The following is a 23000-nucleotide window of genomic DNA, read 5'->3' on the forward strand; positions in this document are numbered from 1 at the left end:
AGAATGTCAGTATGTGTCAGTGAGTGTAGATGTGTGCTGAAGGACAGTGGTGTGTGTTGTAGAATGTCAGTATGTGTCAGTGAGTGTAGATGTGTGCTGAAGGACAGTGGTGTGTGTTGTAGAATGTCAGTATGTGTCAGTGAGTGTAGATGTGTGCTGAAGGACAGTGGTGTGTGTTGTAGAATGTCAGTATGTGTCAGTGAGTGTAGATGTGTGCTGAAGGACAGTGGTGTATGTTGTAGAATGTCAGTATTTGTTGGACACTGTTGGCGCACACTAAAAGATGCTGGTGTTTGTTGGGATCTGTGGTTGTGACTGGTTGTGTGACCTATTCGCATAAACACCAGTTCTCAATTTGCATAAACACCAACAATGCTCAATTTTTGCAACAGTAAAAAGTTAATTTTCTTGTTTTTGGTCTTAGATACAGTATTTATAGACATGAAAATATGCCACCATAACTGGACAGTTGGTTTTCTCATGAGGGACCACACAGCTAAAACTCTGCTGTGTTGAACGCTGTGCTGAACGCTGCCTTCAGACAGTCCACCTGCTTCATTTACGTAAAGACATTTATCATCCAGTGAGAATCTCCTGACGGCTTTGCAAAACCTTTAGACAATTCGGCACCATGACAACAGAGTAATGTTATCTTTCTACCACCCACTCCAAACACACTCACACACACACACACACACACACACACACACACCTTTGTAGAGTCTGCACTCTGCACAAAGTTAATCTCAAAAGGCTGAGCCCTGATGAAAGAAAAAAAGCAAGACAAATATCCCCTATATAACAGATCCCCTATGTAACAAAAGACCAATACAACAGAACCCCTATATAACAGAACCCTATAGAACAGAACCCCTATATAACAAAAGACCAACATAACAGAACACCTATATAACAGAGCCCCTATGTAACAAAAGGCCAATACAACAGAACCCCTATATAACAGAACCCTATAGAACAGAACCCCTATATAACAAAAGACCAACATAACAGAACACCTATATAACAGAGCCCCTATGTAACAGTACCTCTATTGAACAGAACCGCTATGTAGAAAACACAAAGATGCATTTAATAAAACCTGTACATAACACCCTTATCAATTTACATTGATTTACAGAGGGAGAGGGAGGAGGAAATAGAATCTCTGCTTTGGAAACAGAACCTCGTTTAGAAGCAATCTTGTGTTTAGAAATAGAACTTTTGTCTTGAAATAGAACTTCATTTGGAAACGGAACTTTGGTTTAAAATAGAACCTTTTGTTTCATTTCTATTCTCAATGTTCCATGCTTTCGTATTTCTGTTACCTGCTTAGAGAATAACGTAATATGGAAGTAAAACATTGAAATGAACCAATAAGAGACAGGAATGAAGAGGAATTGACAGTGATATAGAGGAGAGAGAGAGGGGGGAGAGAGAGAGAAAGAGAGAGAGGGAGGGAGAGGGAGAGAGAGGCGGGGCAGAAGAATAGTGTGAGACTGTAAGAATAAAGAGGCATCAGACTGAGTCTCTGAGGCGCTCCTGTTTGTGTTGTGGTAGGATAGCCACAGTTCTACCCCCCCACCCCCCCCACCCCCATGTCAGCCTGCATGTCCCGCCCAGCTACTCCACCCTCCTCCGTCCCTCACTCCTCTCCACATGCCTCAACCTCAGCAGCTCCTGAGGTCTCCATCTTCTACACTTCTTTTTCTCCTCTTCTCCATCTTTTATTGCTTTTTCTTTCTTTTCTTTTCTCTCCTCCTTTTAAATCTGTCCATCCCTGGGCCTATAATTGTCTCTCACTCCCTCTCTCCTGAGGAGCAGATGGGAGAGTGCTGCTGTGACTGAGTGAGCTACAGTCTGAGTAGTGGTTACTGAAGCTGATATTATACTGGCCACGGGTGTCTCACGCCACACAGGAGTGATCCAGGCCCATCCAGGAGACCGGAGATGCCACCCTGGGCCCCTGCAGCACCAGTCTCCCTCTGCCTCTCACACCACGGAGCAGAGTTCAGAGTTCAGAGTTCAGCTATTACGCACGCTGGCCATCACCGTGTACAAGAATCCTGACCATTCCCCCAGTGAGCACTCAAGGGAAATTTGAGCGTTCTTATGAGTCCTGTGAGTTAAAGAAGTTTCAGCTGCAAAATAAAGACACGTTATGCTGTTTTGTTATAAGCAGGGTGACTCCAATCCACAGTCTGAATCACCCCTAGCTGATATGAGAGGAGGCTGTGTGTGTGTGTTTGTGTGTGTGTGTGTGTGTGTGTGTGTGTGAGAGAGAGAGAGAACCTGTATCTGTAGAGAGGAGGCTGACTGCTGTGAATGCTGTAAGCCACAACAGTATTGTGTTTGTTAAATATGCAAAAACCCTCTGAGCATCTCTGCCTATTTATGAACCAAAGAGAAATAAATAATCATGTTGTGTTATAGCATGCGTGCACACACACACACACACACACACACACACACACACACACACACACACACACACACACACAGCTATGAGTCTACTCTAGGGAGTAATAAAGCCTCTAAAATGGAAATAAATACAGACAGAGAGGTCAGATCCCACCACCGCACTGAAACGTCACTTCTGCTCATGGCCAAAGTCCTGTCCTGTGCTCCTACACTTTACCGCTAGCACGTCGGGGAGAACAGCAGACCCTACAGCCCAAACCACTCCTGCCTCAGGGCTCCCAGCCCCTCTCCTGGAACGTGTAAACTGGAAAAACATTCCACGAGATCTGCTCAGATGAACCGAGGACAGCCGTCCCAAGTGTTTATATCTTTGCACTGTTTAAACAACTCGGCACTATATAATTGTGCTGTGTGTTCAGCCGTTTTGAGCAGAGGCCACATGACGTGGTTCAGTGGTTCAGACACCTCTCACCACTCTGACTCCGCTCCCAGCACCAGGGCATAACAGGAAGCTCAGGTGTCCCCCAGGATACCTGCAAATGACCCATATTCAGGGAGGAACGTGTTCAGCCTGAAAACAGGGCTTTAGCTATGCGGCGGCAGTGTTTGAGACTACAAACCAACCCGTCCAGCAGCGGTAGAACAGCAGCAGTACTGTGGATCCTGTACGGTGGCGGTCCAGGCAATGATCCAACCATTCACGCGTGAATCAGAAAGAAGACGCGAGCCGGTGAAGAGTTGGGGCTGCGTGGTCAGGAAAGCGTTTGTGCTGCGTGTTTGACAGAACCCTGCTGTGCGCTGCGTGGTGCCGGAGCTCCAGGGTCTCCCAGTGCAGTCTCCAGGGACTCCCCCGTGGTCCACTGACATGGGTTCAGGTAGCCTAAAGCACCCTTTTCAGAGGACACACTACACCTCATCAGGCACTGCAGAGGCTGGGGAAGACAATGGCTGCTTAACAATTAACTAGAAGCCTCTACTTCACACACACACACACACTTACTTCTGATATCACTGAGCCACTACTTGTGATTTGTGCTGGTTTGTCTCAGTGTCTGACAGAGTTCCGTAAGCCTTTGTGCTCCAGAGGGGAAAGGCATGCAGTACAATTACAGCAGTGGGTAAAGATCCTAGCACTCCAGAAAGAGAGATCCACCCTGCATGAGAAACCTCCTTCACTAGTAGGGCCAAGCAGACCCATGGACAGACCATACAGCCTTCATACAGCCTGCTACGCATAACAAGTCCAAACCTGGGTTAGGGTTAAACACCCATGCACTACCCCTAACCCTAAACACCCATACCAAAACATAACCTACCCCTAACCCTAAACACCCATACCCAAAACATAACCTACCCCTAAACACCCATACCCAAAACATAACCTACCCCAACACTAAACACTCATACCCAAAACATAACCTACCCCAACCCTAAACACCCATAGCCAAAACATAACCTACCCCAACACTAAACACCCATACCTACAACATAAACTACACCTAAACACCCATACCCAAAACATAACCTAACCCTAAACATCCACACCCAAAACATAACCTACCCCTAAACACCCATACCCAAAACATAACCTACCCCTAACCCTAAACACCCATACCCAAAACATAACCTACCCCAACCCTAAACACCCTACCCAAAACATAACCTACCCCAACCCTAAACACCCTACCCAAAACATAACCTACCCCAACCCTAAACACCCATACCCAAAACATAACCTCTTTCCTTTACATTCATTTTCCCTTTCCTACTCAATGCACCACACACCCCCACACACACACCACACACACACTTCATGGGCTGTAGACTCCTCCCCTCCTCCCTGGCCCCGCCCCTACCCGAGTCTTCCCCATGGCAGATGGGGGAAGGAGCAGTGGTGATTAATAAAGTGGAGTGCCTGGCCGGCCCTGTGGCGGTGCAGGGGCCCCCCAGCTCTGAGCGCTCTGCCATGCTACACGCCATCATTCATCACAGCCACATCCGCCCAAATTACCGACCAGCCACCGGGGGCCAGCAGGCAGTGTCTCTGCCCCCCCCCCCCCCCCCCCAGTCCCCTCCCCCCTCCCCTCTGAAAGACCGGCTCGTCTGAAAGGAGCTCGACCGAGACACAGAGCATGAACAGAACATTGGCAGGAAATAAAAGACAGGAAAGGGTTGGTGCTGCAGAGGGTTACCGAGAATGGGAGGTCCCATACGGACCGCACGGGGCGGCACTGGTGGCGGGTCAGAGCTACCAGTCAAACGAGGAACGGGTCACCATGGTGACAACAGCCCTCCATGACCTCATCACCCATAATCAGTGTAATTAGGTGACGTACAGGCAGACAGAGGCACAGGAAATGTGCTAAGAAGAAGGGACTGGCAGGGAAAGGCCTTTGGCACAGACGAGTCACGCCACTGTTACATGTCATACTACACAGAACAGCCCTGCCTCGTGGGTGTGTGTGCTTCTACACACCCGCATGTGTTCATGTTCTGCGGATAGTGTCATGACACCCACTAAATGTTCCTCCCTACCTCAGCAGAAAGAGCAGAGGCGTGGAGTCTCTGGCTCACACACAGGCCCCGGGTCCCTGAGGTGGTCTCAGCCAGAGGAAACTCTCCATCCTGAGCAACTTTGCTTGAATCAATAAGGAGCTGCAGGAGGCAACAGCCAAGTCGTCTGTGCTAGCGCTGCTCGGTGTTGGAGGGGAAACTACTGAAATGAACAGGAGAATTTGCCACTTATAGAAGAAGCACTTGATATGCACTCTCATGATGGCAAACCTGCATCCTGTAGGGGAGAGTGTGTGTGTGTCTCTTTGTGTGTGTGTGTGTGTGTGTGTGTGTATGTGTGTGTGTTTTCCAGCCTGTATGGTTCATGAAAATGAAATGAGTGACGAGGTGGGTTTCTATGGGAGTCTGTTCAGTTTTCCGTGGTCTGTGCCCCGGGAGAGTTGAAGGCCGTATACACACTAGAGTCCTGCACCGGATCGGGTACCCGTGGGTACGGGCAAATAGATGCTGAAACGGGTGGGTTTTACACATACCACAATTTTATGGGTGGGTATGCGGGCGGGTAAGTTAAATACGGGTGGGTTTGCGGGCGGGTAAGTTAAATACGGGTGGGTATGCGGGCGGGTAAGTTAAATACGGGTGGGTTTGCGGGCGGGTAAGTTAAATACGGGTGGGTAGCACGTGAATAAGTGGTCATTTTTAGTAGGCTTTTATTTGCTACGTAATGAACATAGTGTTACCTTGTGCCTGATTACCGCCTCCCGATCGTGGTCGCAAAGCTCAGGGGGAGCTTACTTATACCGTAGCTCCGTTGGCCAGAACGGGCTGAACTTTACTCTTGACCTGTTCTGGGGTAATACCCAAACTTCGGTTCTTTTCCAGCGGAAACATGAGCAGAGGCTGGTTATAACGCAGTACCGGGCATTTATTGTAGCTTGCTTGGTGGTTACAAAGCTAAATGGGTGGCTGTGCTAGAACAAGGAAAAATGACGAGAGAGAACTTAGCGTGCTGCTCCCGCCACAGCAGATAGGCAACTACTACCACTGTGAACCTATGTGATTTTATTTAGTTGTCATACTTTTTTCAGAGGCGCATTGAAAAATAAAGTGCTCTATAGGAATACTTTCGATCTGTGTGATTTTTCACGGGCACAGGTGGGTAACGGGTAGAATACTAATGGGTCCGGGCAGGTACGGATTTAACTTTGAAATAGCCACGGGTTTGCGGGTGGGTGGGTGCTGTACTCTGCGGATATGGGTGGGTGTGGGTCTCAAAAAATGGACCCGTGCAGGACTCTGATACACACACACACACACACACACGCACACCCACACCCACACACACAGAATCCAGAAGTGATCCATCCCTCCTACAATTACAGTCAGTCATATTTTGGGTTCACCAAGATTCTGAAACTACAATTACAAATTACACACCACCTCCCACCATCTTACACCACCTCACGCCACCTCCCCCAATCACACACCACCTCACGCCACCTCCCCCAATCACACACCACCTCACGCCACCTCCCCCAATCACACACCACCTCACGCCACCTCCCCCAATCACACACCACCTCACGCCACCAATCTGCCCGGAAGGCTTGTCCACAGAAAGTCTCTACTGGCTCAGCAAAAGTACTGAAGTTACGTTCAGCGTTCACGTGTGTCCAGCGGAACACAGCTTCACTCCTTGAACCTACTCCCACCTGCAGATATGATGGTGGACGTTTGCCCTCAAAACCACAGGAAATCTTTTTTTAAGATACATGGCTTCATGTATTTCCTCAGATGTCTGCAGATTTTATATCAAAGTCTGAATGCCTGTGCCAGGGGTCAGGGGTTAGGCTCCCACCCCCCACTCAGACAACGATCTATCGCAAATCTTCAAATACACACAAAGATGCCACACTACTGAAAGACCTGCCTGGTGAGCTGGAGACCAGAGTGCACAAAGCCACATGGGGAGATGAGTTATGGAGGACTGCTCTCAGATCTCTTCATATTTGAGTGATGATTCTTCCTTCGAGCAGTACAAGAGTGTGGACCCAGGCCTTATGCCAAAGGGAAGGTGCACAGAGAGTTTTTTCTTCAAATAATTTTACTTCACTGAAAGGTTACATGTCTCTCAGTGTAAGATCAAGTTGATAAGATTTTTTCATATCCTTTTTGCGCGCGCACACACACACACACACACACACACACACACACACACACACACACACACACACACAAGCAGTCTAAAGAGGCCCGCTAGATTTTTATGCCTTGACTAATGAAGAAATTTACTCATGACTGAACTATAAAGGGACCATTACACACTTCACTATGCCACTGCTGCACTGTAAGAACATTATAACCCACTAGCACTAAAAGGAACAATAATATTTACACTGGATGTAACGCTACATTCAAAGAACACTGTTTACTGAACACATCGACCCACTGAGAGCACAACAGGACTGACAGCAAGCTGGACCACACTGGCAAACACACTTGGGTCGGACCTCATGGCACAGGAAACGGCCCTCAAAACTCCAGCACATGTGGATGATGAGACTGCAAACACGTGTGCTACAAACATGTAAGCTTGTGTACTGAGATCAGCCTACCTACTGTCACATAACTATGACTAATGTGAGATCAGCCTGCCCACTGTGAGATCAGCCTGTCCACTGTGAGATCACCCTGCCCACTGTGAGATCAGCCTGTCCACTGTGAGATCAGCCTGTCCACTGTGAGATCACCCTGCCCACTGTGAGATCACCCTGTCCACTGTGAGATCACCCTGTCCACTGTGAGATCACCCTGCCCACTGTGAGATCACCCTGCCCACTGTGAGATCACCCTGCCCACTGTGAGAGCACCCTGCCCACTGTGAGAGCACCCTGCCCACTGTGAGATCACCCTGCCCACTGTAAGATCAGCCCTGTCCACTGTGAGATCACCCTGCCCACTGTGAGATCAGCCTGTCCACTCAGGGATCAGCCTGTCCACTGTGAGATCACCCTGCCCACTGTGAGATCAGCCCTGTCCACTGTGAGATCACCCTGCCCACTGTGAGATCAGCCCTGTCCACTGTGAGATCACCCTGCCCACTGTGAGATCAGCCTGTCCACTGTGAGATCACAATGCCCACTGTGAGATCAGCCTGTCCACTCAGGGATCAGTGTCAGCTAGGCACTTTAAGATTGAAAAATCCTTCCAGCACTAAATAATGCATTGGGTGTAAAGGAAATGTCTCCATCGATTGAGCTGGATACTTGTTTGTTATCAGAGGGCTCCGTTTGTAAAGGTTTGTTCAACACAATCTAATATTGTGAGTGTTGCTGCCGTAATCATTCCAGCCCTTGGCCATTCGTCTGATGGAGCCCCGGAGGAATGTGTGCATGTGCAGGTCTGCTGGGAACACCAGCCACACCCTAACCCACGTACTGGCATCACATCATGTGTGCTTTAAAAGTGTGTGCTCATGCAGTGTGTGTCTGCGCACAAGTGTCAATCACGCACTCACAACAGCTGAACAGAACCTAGCTATTGTGAACTCAATAGTACTACATCATTGTTACTGAACACAGGAGCAGAGGGAGGACAGAAACAGAAAGTGTGTGTGTGTGTGTGTATGTGTGTGTGTGTGTGAGTGAGAACCACATCTCTCGTACGCGTGGTGGTTCGTGATGAGCAGGAAGGCCCAGCAGGTGTCGTTCTGTGATGTCTGTGGGATCTAACACAGCAGGGTGATTAATAAATCTCCTCCAGGCTCAAACATTGGAAGAAACATTAAAACCGCCTCAGCCTAACGTGGCACTGTCGTCTGATGGCAGAGGAGAGAGTCGGTCTACCCCCGATAAATCATATCTCTGCCAAACCCTGTCAACGATAGTTCAGTTTTAAAAGCTTGGCTTAGCAAGAAGCGGGAAATAACTCATAAATACCTCAAATATTTCTGAAGAAGTGCGTTTCAGAGACTTCGGTTTCTCTAACATCGGGCCGAACACACTTAAATAACTTTTCAAATGCCTAGTTAGGGCAAACCCTAACTATTTGGACCGCGACAAATCCCATTTACATTTGAAAAAATAAAATGTGTGGTAATTTGCTCCAATGGCTGTGCAAACTGTAGTAGCAGTAGTATGTGACCCGGGGGAATGGGCTACACCTTCATCATTATCCATCACTCTCAAGTGAAGGTCGTGCTGTGAACCTCATTCCCTGTGCCACATCGGAGAAGTTATTGTTATCTCGCCGTCTGCTTTTGTATATTGGGGAAAAATGGCCCATGAAACAAGGCCTGGAACCAGCTAGCGTTGTACAACAAGGCGAGCCAAGCGTCTCCCGTGTTAGTGGAGGATATTGAGAGACACGGGTCCGGAGGCAGGAGCTCACCCCTAGGTGACGGAGCCCTTTCTCAGTGCAATTTGAGGCGCCTTGTCGTTTTCCGCCGCGGGTATTTTTAGCGCGCGCTCAGGGCCGCCGGCTCCGCCGTGCGCGTGGGAGCTCGCGGGAGCGCGCCATCACTCCGCTCTGCCCTCGCGCCGCTTTCTCCCGCGCTTCCGCCGCTCGGTCCTCTTCCACCTTTCACACCCGCCGGAAAAACGCTTTCTTCCTGTCACTCCACACTGAAATGTACATTTCAAAACCGCTCCGGGCCGCGGCCAGTTGATTTAAAGGCTGCAGGTTTGCTCTCTGCTGACACCAGTTTCCATTACTCTCTCACACAAGAAAGAGTGAGAGAGAAAAAACCCGCCCGTGATCGGCGTTAACGGCGCCTCTGCCCACTCACGCCGGATTAGCAGCAATGCGAGAGCGCCGCACGATAATTGCAGGGTGTTCGTTACATGTTGAAGCGAGGCCCGTTTGTGTGGACGGGTACGGGCCGATATGAAACCACAAACCACGAACATCACACACGTCAACGTCACACACCACGTTTAAACACCGATGTGCAAAACGAGTCGTTCTCGGCTGAAACAGGCCGTCATTGCACGATAATAAGGGTCGTGCCAAAGGTTTAGTCAATGCAACGTACACGCGTTTGCTCTGAAATATCCTGGTTATGGGAGTCAGCCTGCCGAAACCTGTACCGTGAGCAAGATATTACATTTCAGGGCTGTTTGGATTAAAAATCATTACCGTCACATTGATTTCCCGCACGGATTGAGCGTCTGTTCTGTTTTATTAACATGAACACATTTGTTAAAGGAACCACTTTTGGACACCCTCATCATGGCATGTCTCTATAGCAACCACCTCAAGTTACCCCCGGGCTGTGGGAAGGTTTCCCCCCAAACTGCAGGTAGTCTTGGTTCCAGAGTCATAACCGAGTGGAGAGGCCATCAGTCAAGTCTCTAAAAGGATCAGGGTCAGCAGCAGACTCAGGCTGAGCGAGAAACACACTCTACACACGACCCCCCCCCCCCCCCCCCCCCCCCCCCCACACACACACACAAGCAGCTAAAAACACGCTCACTCACATTCACAGTTCAGGTGTGATGTGATTGTCATATAAATGTGTAAATGTGATGCCATAAATGTGTGTCATGAATGGTGGGTCCTCAGAAGCTGAATGAATATACAGAAGCTACACCACCTACTCTCTCTCTCTCTCTACACACACACACACACACACACACACACACGGTCTCTGTAGTATATAAAAGATTATGCAGTAGGGGGTTGTTTCTGTGATGAACTCTCACTCTGTTGATTGAGCTCTGGTTCTTCCTTAGTGTGTTGTGCTATCACGGCCTCCGCTGGTCAGTGTGACGGAGAAGCTTATTCACACACATCTGTCCTGCTAGCTACCACACTTCCCCATCACGGTTCCACTCACGACGGGGAGTGATGACCAGGCTGACCCATTCGCTGACCTCATCACCCGTCACTGGTTATATGTCAGACCTCCATGTCTGCCTCTACGGGTCCCTTCACAGCTACTGTCTCCACCACCAACGCACATTAAAGGTGAAAGCCCCCTGCTGAGGGTGTGTGTGTGTGTGTGTGTGTGTGTGTGTTCCAGTGACCAATTTCAACACTTGTCCATTCACTCCCTGTTATGGTGTGTGTTAAAGTGGTGGTGAGGTGGAGCGTCTCCGTCAGGTTGAGTGGGAATGTCAGAAGGGTGGTGTGGGCACAGTGCAGCAATCCCGCTAACAAGTGTCACGTCACAATTCCTCCAACTGTGTGCCTTACTCCGTCAGCTCCCCTGGACGAAGCTCTCGCTGGACCTCCGAGCAACGACACGCAGTTGAGGGAACAGGTCACGTAGTTGAGGGAACAGGTCACGTAGTTGAGGGAACAGGACACGTAGTTGAGGGAACAGGACACGTAGTTGAGGGAACAGGACACGTAGTTGAGGGAACAAGTCAAGTAGTTGAGGGAACAGGTCACGTAGTTGAGGGAACAGGCCACGTAGTTGAGGGAACAGGACACGTAGTTGAGGGAACAGGTCACGTAGTTGAGGGAACAGGTCACGCAGTTGAGGGAACAGGTCACGCAGTTGAGGGAACAGGACACGTAGTTGAGGGAACAGGTCACGTAGTTGAGGGAACAGGTCACGTAGTTGAGGGAACAGGTCACGTAGTTGAGGGAACAGGTCACGCAGTTGAGGGAACAGGACACGTAGTTGAGGGAACAGGTCACGTAGTTGAGGGAACAGGACACGTAGTTGAGGGAACAGGACACGTAGTTGAGGGAACAGGCCACGTAGTTGAGGGAACAGGTCACGTAGTTGAGGGAACAGGACACGTAGTTGAGGGAACAGGTCACGTAGTTGAGGGAACAGGTCACGTAGTTGAGGGAACAGGACACGTAGTTGAGGGAACAGGCCACGTAGTTGAGGGAACAGGTCACGTAGTTGAGGGAACAGGTCACGTAGTTGAGGGAACAGGACACGTAGTTGAGGGAACAGGCCACGTAGTTGAGGGAACAGGACACGTAGTTGAGGGAACAGGTCACGTAGTTGAGGGAACAGGACACGTAGTTGAGGGAACAGGTCACGTAGTTGAGGGAACAGGACACGTAGTTGACTGCTGTATAAACCGTCTGGGGGCTTTAAAAAAATGATTTTAGCAGTCTAGCACATTACACAAGAGAGATTACTGCTTACTAAACAAGGGCTCGCGTTTTAAACTCAGTGATGTCTGTTTAATTTGTAGCTTCAGGCACCACTGAAGCAGAAACTCACATATTCCTCTCACAGGCACGAAGGAAAGGTGCAGGGTTGGTGCTAGGGTTAGAGTTAGTGGTTAGTGTTAGGGGTTAGGGGTAGGTTAAGGTTGGGGTAGGGGTTAGTGTTAGGGGTTAGGAGTAGGTTAGGGTTAACGGTTAGTGTTAGTGGTTAGGGGTAGGTTAAGGTTAGCGGTTTGTGTTAGGGGTAGGTTAAGGTTAAGGTTAGGGGTTAGTGTTAGGGGTAGGTTAAGGTTAGGGGTTAGTGTTAGAGGTAGGTTAGGGTTAGGTTAAGGTGTGGGTTAGGATTAGGGATTAGGGAGAAGGGATGCAACGGTGCAGACGTTAGCTGCATGTCTCCTCTCCCCATCCTGGCCAAGGGCCTCTGGCAGCCATATTCCCAGACAAACCACAGACATCCCACTCTTACACACCCACTCACACCCCCTCCTTTCCAGCGTCTCTGCCACGTCGTTATCATAATCCTGCCAGCAGACACAAACCGTCGTCTCAGACTGTCCCATTTATCCAGACCCAGAGCAGTCCTGGACATCTCCAGAGGACTAATTCTTCAAAGTGGGGAAGGACGGGAGGTTGCTGTGTCTGTGATGCAGGTGTCCTCCGTCTCCGTCACCAGTCCAGCTTCACAGCAGTCATCCGTCTACCCCGTCACACACGTTCATCACACCAGGTTCCCATCACAGGCCTGGAGGAGCTACACCCACAGCCTGGAATCCCATAAACACATGAACCCCATCCAAAAAAGGAGAGTTAGTGGTGAGAAAGATAAATCCACATGACTGCGTTAAAATCTCCTACTTTATTATTATGGGATGTTAAAGGCCCACTGCAAGATTAACTGCTGAATAGTGTCAAAGTAGTTAACACTCATAACATAGAACATGAACAATTATTGAAGTCAGTTAGAAAGAAAAACAGAGAACAGAGAGAGAAAAGGTGGAGAGAGGGAGAGACAGAGCAGGAGGAAGAGAGAGCAGGAGGGAGAGGGAGAGAGAAAGAGCAGGAGGGAGAGAGAGAGAGAGAGAGGTGTAGGGTTCAGAGCCACACCAGGGCTGGATGCTTCTAACCTTCCTTCCTTGGTCCACAGCAGGGAAGGACAGAGGACACAGAGTGATTACCAACCAAGCGCTTCCCTGGGAGAAAGAGCACTGGAGTGTTTCACACTGGAGTGCCTGGAGCTACAGAGGGATTTCGGGAAGGCCTGTGTCTGTGAACCAGAAACAGCTTTCAACTGTTGCTCTCACACGCAACCCCCAGAGAGAGCCACCTACACCTCACACACACACACACACACACACACACCCCAAATTGTTCCAAAGTGCAAAATAAATCCACACCCCCCAGTTCAGAAGACATCAGACGAACACCTTACAATTCATAACAGATCAACACCCTCCAGAGGCTGAAACGTAACCACAGGAGGTGAGTAGGGGATCAGCCCTGAGATCTGCCCTGGACCTCCAACCAAGCCGCCTCCATCGCCACCCCTCCCCCTCCAGGCAGCTCGGCCTGTGAGGGTGTGGAGGTCTCGTGCAATTCCCACTGCTACACCCACTGCTACACCCACTGCTACACCCACCGTCAGCCTCTCTGTATCAGCTGTGAGTCTCGCCCAATCATGGCGCTGTAAGCCTCAGTGTTTAAATGCAGTGGGGCTCTGAGGCTGAGGATCTCAGCAGCAGTGTGGTGTTCAGCAGCCACACACCCACCACTGCCTTCCTCCTCCTCTGGCTCCCAGAGCTCCGTCATGTCACTGATTTTCTGAATGTACCACACACGGGTCTCCCCCGCTGCCTCTGTGATAGCTGCACTGAAATATGGACGGGTTCCTTATCTAATTTTGTGACTCAGTGACCACTGAATAATAAGGAATACAGAGACCTGATTTAAGGTGAGAGACGGAGGTTCCTACTGGTTCCACATTGCAGCCCAACTTACACACACACACACACACACACACGTGGGGGGAGCAGTACACGCTGGAATATTGTCAATCAATGAAAGCTTATCTCCTCTGCTGCTTTCTGGCTTCACTCCAAGTATGCAAATTGGTTTGACTAATCAGCAAACACACACATGTGCGCATGCACATACACACACAGTCGAATGATTGATTCACAGTATCTACAGAAAGAACAATAAGGAGACATTACATTCATTACTACTTATCTGTATCCTCACCCTCTTCTCCACTGGATCACAGAGAGGAGGAACAAACGAAGGGATCCGTTTGGGCTTGACAGACATGTGGAGACGTAGCATAGTGCACACACTCTGCTCCAGGTCCCAGACCTCTGAAGACACACTGCCCTGCCGAGTTTAGGTACTACACACCTGACTGTGGCATCCAGACACTACTGCAGGTCTTGATTAATTGGATCAGGTGTGTTAGATTAATTGGATCGGGCCTGCTACACTCTGCTGGGAGGTAGTGTTCCTTCTCCGTGGCTGGCCATGTCTGCCAGAAAAACACAGGAATGCAAAAAAACCCAACTAAATTAGAAACATGAAACTGAAAACAGTGTTTTCTGAACCGATTAAGCAACATTCAAGATAAGACAAGAAACTGAAGGCGTTGGAATCTCATTGGAAGACTGGCCATTTGTCTGAGTCTGAGAGAGTCTGAGTGAGTCTGAGAGAGTCTGAGAGAGTCTGAGAGAGTCTGAGAGAGTCTGAGAGAGTCTGAGTGAGTCTGAGTGAGTCTGAGAGAGTCTGAGTGAGTCTGAGTGAGTCTGAGAGAGTCTGAGAGAGTCTGAGTGAGTCTGAGAGAGTCTGAGTGAGTCTGAGTGAGTCTGAGTGAGTCTGAGTGAGTCTGTACAGTAAGTCACTGATCTTGAGGCTACTGAAACTACTGCTACATGTGACATGTTCTAACAGCACAGGAGACTTCTGGAAGCTTCGAGGAGTTGAAAGCATCTCCAGGTCCACCCAGGTAAGAACATGCCCAGGAGGAAAGGAACAACAGCTATGGAGCCATCATGTTGGTGGTGGTGGTGTTGGGAGGGGCTTTCAAATACAGATCAGTCATTTTCTTCCAGACAGTCATATCAGCACAGAGCCATGTTTCTTCCCTCATGGTGATTGTGTTTCACTCCTCACAGGCCTCCAGTAAAACTGTACTGACCCCAGCAGAAGACTGAAATATGGACACTAAAGTGATGGTGGGCTGGGCCAGGCCGAGGTCACGCGAGGTCAAGCGTGTGTGAGAGCTGAACTGTCTGCTCGGTGATCCACACAGCTGCCGTCAGGAAGGGGCTGATCCAAACACACGGTGCCCTTTTCCTGCAGGGCCGCCATGAAGAGACTCCGAGGGACAAGTGCTTCCTTACACAGGCAGGTGTCACAGCTGGGGCTCTCGTGTGCAGAATGGCATGCATGCTGACATCACACACACACACACACACACACACACACACACACACACACACACACACACACACACACACACACACACACACACACACACACACATCTGAGTTCTAAAGCATACTTCAGTGACTGACTTTTGTAATTTGGTTTGTTAGTAATGAAGATGTTGCCCCACAAAAATATAACAACAAAAAATATTTGAATATGCACACAATTGTGCTCAGTGTCACACCCCCTCACACACACACACACACACACACACACACACACACACACACACACACACACACACACACACACACACACAACCCCCTTCACAACCACACACACTCCCCCCACCCACCCACACCAACAACCGTAATCAAAGTGCAGGAAACACAGCTCTGCTTTTGCTCACATCGAAGTCACCCAACACACACACACACACACACACACACACACACACACACACAGCACAGCACAGGAAGGAAGCTGATTTCTTTCAAGAGCACGGCTCAAGAAACGCTGCCTGCTCTCAAAAAAACTCCTGAATCTCTGTCAAAGGAGTCCAAGTCAAACAGAAGACCTGTGAGCAGATGTACTCCATTAAATATTAACATCTGTACCTACTGCTCCGTCCTGACACACTAATTAAAAGTTCATTAATATTCAAGAAAGCAATCGTTTCAGGTTTAGGCAATCTCAAAATTTACTCTCATTTGACCTTTATAGGACAATAATACAGATTCCTTCTGTGACAGGTTTTACATACTACACATGGATGCATAACAAATGACATTTATGACAAGAAACACACACACACACACACACACACACACTGTAGTAACTATATCTCGGCACAAGTGGAATCTCAGCAACACATCCACCTATGTGGGCCTCAGTCTGGTTTTATTCAGAGTTAAAGCACTAGGCAATAAGAAAGGCCTTGATGTGAAAGAGTTCAGTATTGATCTCACTCTCTGAGTTCAGTAACAATCTCACTCTCTCAGAGTTCAGTACCGATCTCACTCTCTCAGAGTTCAGTACTGATCTCACTTTCTCAGAGTTCAGTACTGATCTCACTTTCTCAGAGTTCAGTAGTGATCTCACTCTCTCAGAGTTCAGTAGTGATCTCACTCTCTCAGAGTTCAGTTGTGATCTCACTCTCTCAGAGTTCAGTACCGATCTCACTTTCTCTGAGTGAGTGTTCAGTAGTGTTTCTGTGCACTCAATGTTAGGATGTTCCGGTTGTTGGCCAGTGTACAACGTCTGCAAACAGGACGCTGACTGTAGGCCTCAACAATGAAACAACATTCAGCAGAAACAGTCAAACGCACAGTAGGCTGAATATGTTGGCTTTATCATCTACATCAATTTTCCTCTACAACAATGCACCCAAGGCCTGATCTAATGGCCCTAATATCTTCAACTCCTTCCGGTAGTCAACGGGAGCGCTAAAGCTCTTTATCTCTGCCCTTACGCTTGATTTATATCAAAGGTGAGCGCAGCGCTGGTATTTCACTCCTCCAGCAGCTCGTGGAAAGACCACATCCATGAAGCACTGTTTCCCTCCCATGCGCGGTCACGGCAGATAAGCGCGAGGTGCGGGACCCCCGCTCTCCTCGCGCCCCTCCCTCCCCCGCGCAGGCGCATTAATGCCCCCGCTCTGTCCTCTCACCTGTACATCATAGGCTACGGTCGCAGAGTGACAGCGAGCTGCATAGGGGAAGCCAACGCGGCGTCCTTGAGGAAAACATCTGAGTTGCTGAAAAAAGTAGGCTGCCCTGATTCATTTAGGCTACAAGGGCTCTTTGATCCAAGGTCTTTCATAATAGCCCAAAAGCGTGCGATGCAAACCGCGGTCAAAGCAGGCTATTCAATAAACTCCAGCTCCATGAGAACATGCTCCCATGTAGACCTGACCAGGCACGTCTTTTCTTTCGCGTGCTTATCTCATAAAATCAGAGTTTCAAATGCCACAGAAGTGATGATGCTGTTCATTACCGTATAATTACTGCAATTATTCATAACGATGGAGAGTACCATTTTTAAACACCTCACGTGACATTATTATTCTCGACAGAAGCGATGCAAACTTAAAACTCAGCGTTAGTGAGTGTTACATGGGCCCAAAGTGTTAATATCTGGAGCCTGTAAATATGATTGCACATCAGATACTAACCTCGTGTCTGTGATCACTCAAGTTCAGTGACAGGACCCAGGATGGAGGACACGCTGGGGTTTCCAGAAGGATCCACAAGAGGTCCAGCCCGAGTCCGAGTCCCGGTTCTTCTCACCTGCTCTGTTTCCACAGTGGTGTGTGATTGCTTTGGCGATGCACTCCAGCATCATGTCAAACTTTGTTTTCGAGCCGCAACACAAAATTGGATTAGGTTGTGAAGTTAATTCCTACATCGACATCCACGCACATAAAACTGAGGAACAAGTAGTGGCACATAAAATAAACCCCGGAGGCTGTCTGCGTCCACGACAAAACGAGCTATTTTAGAATGCGCTCCGAATCTTTTGCGAGGACTGTAAATGACATCCCGCCCAGTCACACAGACCCCGACCCCGATGTCCGATGTTCGGCGCCCCCTGTCGGTCCGAGCCCAAACTGCAGCGCTTCCTCTCCTTCCTACTCTCCAATGTTCACAGCTCGGCCGGAGCCCGTCGTCTTCCCGGCTCCATTTCAACAGGATTTTTAATTCTCCTAACCACCCCAGATCAGGACGAGACCGCATCTAAGGTAAAGAAGAAGCTCTAAGGCTCACGGGGAGTCCGGGTTAGGGCGGAACACACCGTCCTTTTTTAGTGTTTTCAGCGCTCAACACGGAGCTCGAAACTGACTTCACGCATCAGTTGGTACACCATGCTGCTAGTGGAGTGGCTCCGACCATAACAAACCTCTCCGGCTCGTAAAGACGTTTAAAGATCGCTTCCGACATCTCAACGTGCCTCTCGGCGCGCAAAACGACTTAATCTTTTCGTGGTAGCCACTCGTTAAATCGCATTCTCTCCTAAAGTGGGGGGGACGACGACATGAAATGTTTTATTTAGCTTGCTCGCCCCCCCCCCCCTTTGCTGCAAATAGGTGCAATTACGCTTTCCTCGCCGCTCCTGAAGCTCGCGCTGCACACCGATATCCGCGCGCGCGGGCGGCGATGCGAAAAACGCCTTTCGCTGTTTTTTTCCTATCGATATCACCTTTAGAAGGGACGGTGAGAAAGTGAGGCTCGTCCTCCCGGAGCGGCTCGGCCGGTATCGTCACGCAGGTAACCGCTGCGCCGCGAGACGCGCACGAGCGCTGACAGTGTTGCGATATTGTGTCGCGCGGGCGTGTGTAGTCTATCACTATTTTAGAAGAGCATTAGCTCGTGGCCCAGCAGCTCAGTGGGTTTAAGTTCGTCCAGTACTTATTGGACCAGCGGTTGTAGTCCTGCGTGATCACGGGTGAACGTAGATGTGTACACTTGCAGAATGACAACAGTTCGGTGGAGTAATTGGATCCCGTTGGACCGTGTTATCGCCACCGGTTTTTTTTGTTGTTGCATGGATCATTGGCGTTTGCACAGCGCTCTGCAAAAACAGTTTCAAAACAGAAACAGCATATTGTGTCTGAAGAACGATGAAGTTTCCTCGGGAAAATGTCGAATTGTCTCGCGCTGTTCTGCATACAGATAGAAATGATTATGCACGTTCGAATCCAAAAATGTGATGTAGGAAGTTGGTTAAGTTCTCGCAGCCTGAACGTGATGTGAGCTTCCTGGAGCTGGAGCTCGCCCGAGTTCGTTGGGAGTTGTCCGTCATGGTCATGTCACCATGAAGCTCCCAGGCCTCTGAAAGCCCAGTTCATGGGGTTTCAGGAGTGTTTGTTGTCGTTGACCAAGGTGGGGAAACATGTCCAGTGAACGGCAGCGGTCAGATGATGAAAGTCCCAGCACCAGTAGCGGTAGTTCGGATGCGGATCAGCGAGACCCCCCGGCCCCGGAACCCGAGGAACCTGAGGAGAGGAAACAGCCAAGTCCTCCTCAGCAGCAGAAGAAAACCACCAAACTGTCCAGCAAAACCACGGCCAAGCTGTCCTCCAGCGCCAAGAGGTAAATCCCAGCAGTGGAGCGGGTTGTGTCCATCACTCGGCCTGCTCGGCCCAGATCCCCAGGGGGAGGCGAGAGGCAAATGACTGCCTACAATCCCACAGCACCTCCCAGTGACACAGTGACAGATGTCCTGTTGTCACCGCAGAGCTTTAGAGGCAGTTCACACTGAAGGATGCCACCGCGCCTCCATGATTAGAGTTTGTTCATTGACGAACTGTTGGGAGTGGGGGTGGGGGGTGGGGGGGTTATCAGGTGGGACACATGAGCTCGGTTGTTTGGGGGGGGTCACTGCAGCCCCATGCATGTCCGGTGGTTTGCGCTGAGGATCGCGGGGCCATACAGCCGAGGAGATTTGATTAGCAAACGCGATGCTTCTTCACCCATCACAGGGAAACTTTGTGGTACTGCTGAGATGATTTGTGTGGAGAAGTAGAGAGCCTCCTTGTTGCTCACTCTGAGAAAAGCTTCTCATTAGGGGGTTGCTACTGTTCTGTGGAACCCGCTGGGGCAGACAGAACCCAAACACTCGTCACTAGATGAGGACAAACGAGGGGAGCGTAGGGTCTCTGCAAAACTAGGGGGCCAGGGTGGGAGGAGCTTAGGGGGGCAGTGGGAGGAGCTATTCAAACACTCTTATTTAGAAAATTGTCAAAAGTCTTGCCTTGGCTTTCTTACACACTGTTGCTAATGCAGGAGGTTTCCTTACAGCTTCTGTCAAAAAAAAAAACTCTGACCCCCCCCCCCCCCCCCTCCCCCCCCCGCCTCATTTGCATATAAGCTTTAAAAGAAAACCTTTTGTGCTTAAAGTGAGTGGAACGGCAAGAGGTGGGGTTCGGTGGGGGGGACGGAGGGGGGGGGGGGGTGGTCTTTGTATCGGGCTCCGGATTGACTGCGTGCTCCGGACGGCAGGGGAGACGGCAGCAGGGCAAAGTTTTCCTGTTGTGGGATTCGGGTTATGGCTCCGAGAACAAAGAGGCAGCAGCCATGTTAGCTGTAGTGGAGGGAGAGGCGAGTGTGCAGTTAACGCTGCTCTGGTAGAGGGCACTGTAATTCCCCTGACTACACACACACACACACACACACACACACACACACACACACACACACACACACACACACACACACACACACACACACAGCTCTCACTCTCTCTCTCTGCCTTTGTTTTACTTCCCCTCCTTTCTGTTTTTTCTTTTTATCCTCTACCCCTCTCTCTCTCTTTCTCTCTCTCCCTCTCTACCCCTCTCTACCTCTCCCTCTCTCCCTCTCTCTCTCTCTCTCTCTACCCCTCTCTCTCGCTCTCTCTCTCTTTCTCTCCCTCTCTACCCCTCTCTCTCTCTCTTTCTCTCTCTCCCTCTCTACCCCTCTCTACCCCTCTCTCTCTCTCCCTCTCTCCCTCTCTCTCTCTACCCCTCTCTCTCGCTCTCTCTCTCTTTCTCTCCCTCTCTACCCCTCTCTCTCTCTTTCTCTCCCTCTCTACCCCTCTCTCTCTCTCTCTTTCTCTCTCTGTCCCTCTCTACCCCCCCCCTCTCTCTCTCTCCCTCTCTACCCGCTTTCTCTCTCTGCCCCCACCCCTTTCTCCTGTCTTTCCTGCAGAATCCAGAAGGAGCTTGCTGAAATAACTCTGGATCCTCCACCTAACTGCAGGTATTTGTCCCTCTCTGTTTTCTTCAAGCTTTTCCGGCTTTGCTGCCTTGTTTGATATGGTAAAGCTGTACAGAAGCATTGGCACCGAGCGCCTACTGTTGCACTAGATTTAAACCCGCACAAGAACGCAGCAGTTTCACGTGCCAGGACTTTATTTTCCTGTCTTGGATTTCTGGGTGTAGATGGTTGTTTTGGTGTTTGGGTTTTGAGTTCTCACTGATCAGTACAGTGTTTGTGAAGCTGCCATGTTCTCATTAGAGCTCTCACTGATCTGTGCAGTGTTTGTGAGGTGGTCGTGTTCTCATTAGAGCTCTCACTGATCTGTGCAGTGTTTTTAATGATCTAGCAGATGCTGTGGCTGCTCTTAAGCACATGGTGTTCATCACGCTCCACGTTGCCGTCTGCCTTTTAAGAGTGACCCTGGGAGAGCGGTGCAGTCCTGCCCAGCCCTCCACGCTGTCGACAGCTTGGCGCTGTTTTCAGTGGAGGCTGGTGGGTTTTGTGCAGGTTTATTTGTGTAATACCCTCGCAAACGACCTGCTGTGGTTGTTGTTGTGATGTTGGGGTGGTGAGTGGGGGTTTGGTGTTTTTCTGCAGCTCTGACACGTGCACAGTCTCATGTTGCAGCATAATTTTGCATTTCATAAAAAAGGCGTTATTACCACAGTAGCTGTTACATTCATGTTTCTCACAGATACATCAAGAGGTTTTCATGATTTACATATGAACTTTTCAAACATTCAAGCAAGAATCCCTTAGTTGTGGAAACTGTGTCTCTTTGGAAGTGTGTCCTCACAAGTGTTGAACTGTGTTATCCAAGTTACGTTTCACTTAAGCTTCTGAGAACGATGTATATTTATTTTCTTGCTATTATACGGTAGTCATGCTGTGTGTGTAAGGGGGTCTGTGCAGTCAGCTAATTAAATGTGCTTGTGTGGAGAACAGTGTAGTGCAGTGGAGATGGAACTGAAGCTGGCCAGTGTGTGTGGTCATGGACCCAGTGCTCGGTGGGGATTGTAGTTCCCGTGTGCAGGTGCGGGAGAGAGAGACGTGTGAGCATATTGTGCGTGAGTCTGAGATGGCTGTGTAACACCTCGTTCTGATCCTCCTGCAGGAGCTTATCAGGCCTGCCCCCAGCTGTTGATTTTAGTAGGGCTGAGAAATCCTGCACTGCTGACACCACACACACACACACACACACACACACACACACACACACACAGCACTCAGCTGTAGTGCACCAGAGTCATTCAGAGCAGGGCGAGTTTGGCAAAGGTTGGGGGGTGACCCAGGATGATCTGTGGTATATGTGTGTGGGGATGAGCTTTTCACCCTGCACACACACACACACACACACACACACACACACACACACTCATGTATGCATGCATTTCTGTTATCAGAGCACCTCTGTAGTGGTTCCCTGCAGGCTGTGACGCAAGGCTGGGCGATACAGCAGACATGTAGTATTGCGATATTCAAAGTTGTGATCACGATACATGCGCTGTCCTCCAGTAGAGGGAGGAGGAATTTGGTTGGCCTTCACCCAGCACCGTCCTGGTGGGCCAAGAGGACATTGGGATAACTCGCATGATTCTGTTACTGTGGGATAAAGGACAGAAATAGTTCTGGATGTTGGCGGGTAGCACAGAATTGGTGCAGCAGAATCTCAAAGTGTTCTGACTTCCTTTCTGGCCCAGTCTGGATGTGTAGGATTCTTCAGGCTGAGCTCTGATGTAACTCCACACTACATGGTTTGGTAATTGTTATCCTAAAAGGTCT

General features: G+C 49.6%; 1 protein-coding gene and 2 long non-coding RNA genes across 3 annotated transcripts in view; 1 reads left to right on the forward strand and 2 right to left on the reverse strand.

The window, feature by feature from the left end:
• Positions 1-18004, reverse strand: part of LOC143512240 (uncharacterized) — a 21638-nt gene extending 3634 nt beyond the window's left edge. Inside the window, exon 1 of the long non-coding RNA XR_013130400.1 lies at positions 17654-18004. This is a non-coding gene — a long non-coding RNA (uncharacterized LOC143512240). The remainder of the gene's footprint in view (positions 1-17653) is intronic.
• Positions 11491-14433, reverse strand: LOC143512242 (uncharacterized). Its single transcript, XR_013130401.1, has 3 exons — positions 14305-14433; positions 13191-13330; positions 11491-12830 (listed from the first exon to the last, which is right to left on the reverse strand). It is a non-coding gene; the product is annotated as an uncharacterized LOC143512242 (long non-coding RNA).
• A 78-nt stretch (positions 18005-18082) lies between the features above and the next one.
• Positions 18083-21288, forward strand: LOC143512239 (ubiquitin-conjugating enzyme E2 E3-like). The gene is made up of 3 exons (XM_077002327.1): positions 18083-18220; positions 19362-19571; positions 21168-21288. Exons 2-3 carry the CDS (start codon positions 19372-19374, stop codon positions 21271-21273), a joined length of 306 nt encoding a protein of 101 aa, XP_076858442.1. The 5' UTR covers positions 18083-18220; positions 19362-19371; the 3' UTR covers positions 21274-21288.
• Positions 21289-23000: the final 1712 nt, after the last annotated feature.

Source organism: Brachyhypopomus gauderio, chromosome 4, assembly GCF_052324685.1.
Source record: "Brachyhypopomus gauderio isolate BG-103 chromosome 4, BGAUD_0.2, whole genome shotgun sequence".
NCBI lineage: Eukaryota > Metazoa > Chordata > Actinopteri > Gymnotiformes > Hypopomidae > Brachyhypopomus > Brachyhypopomus gauderio.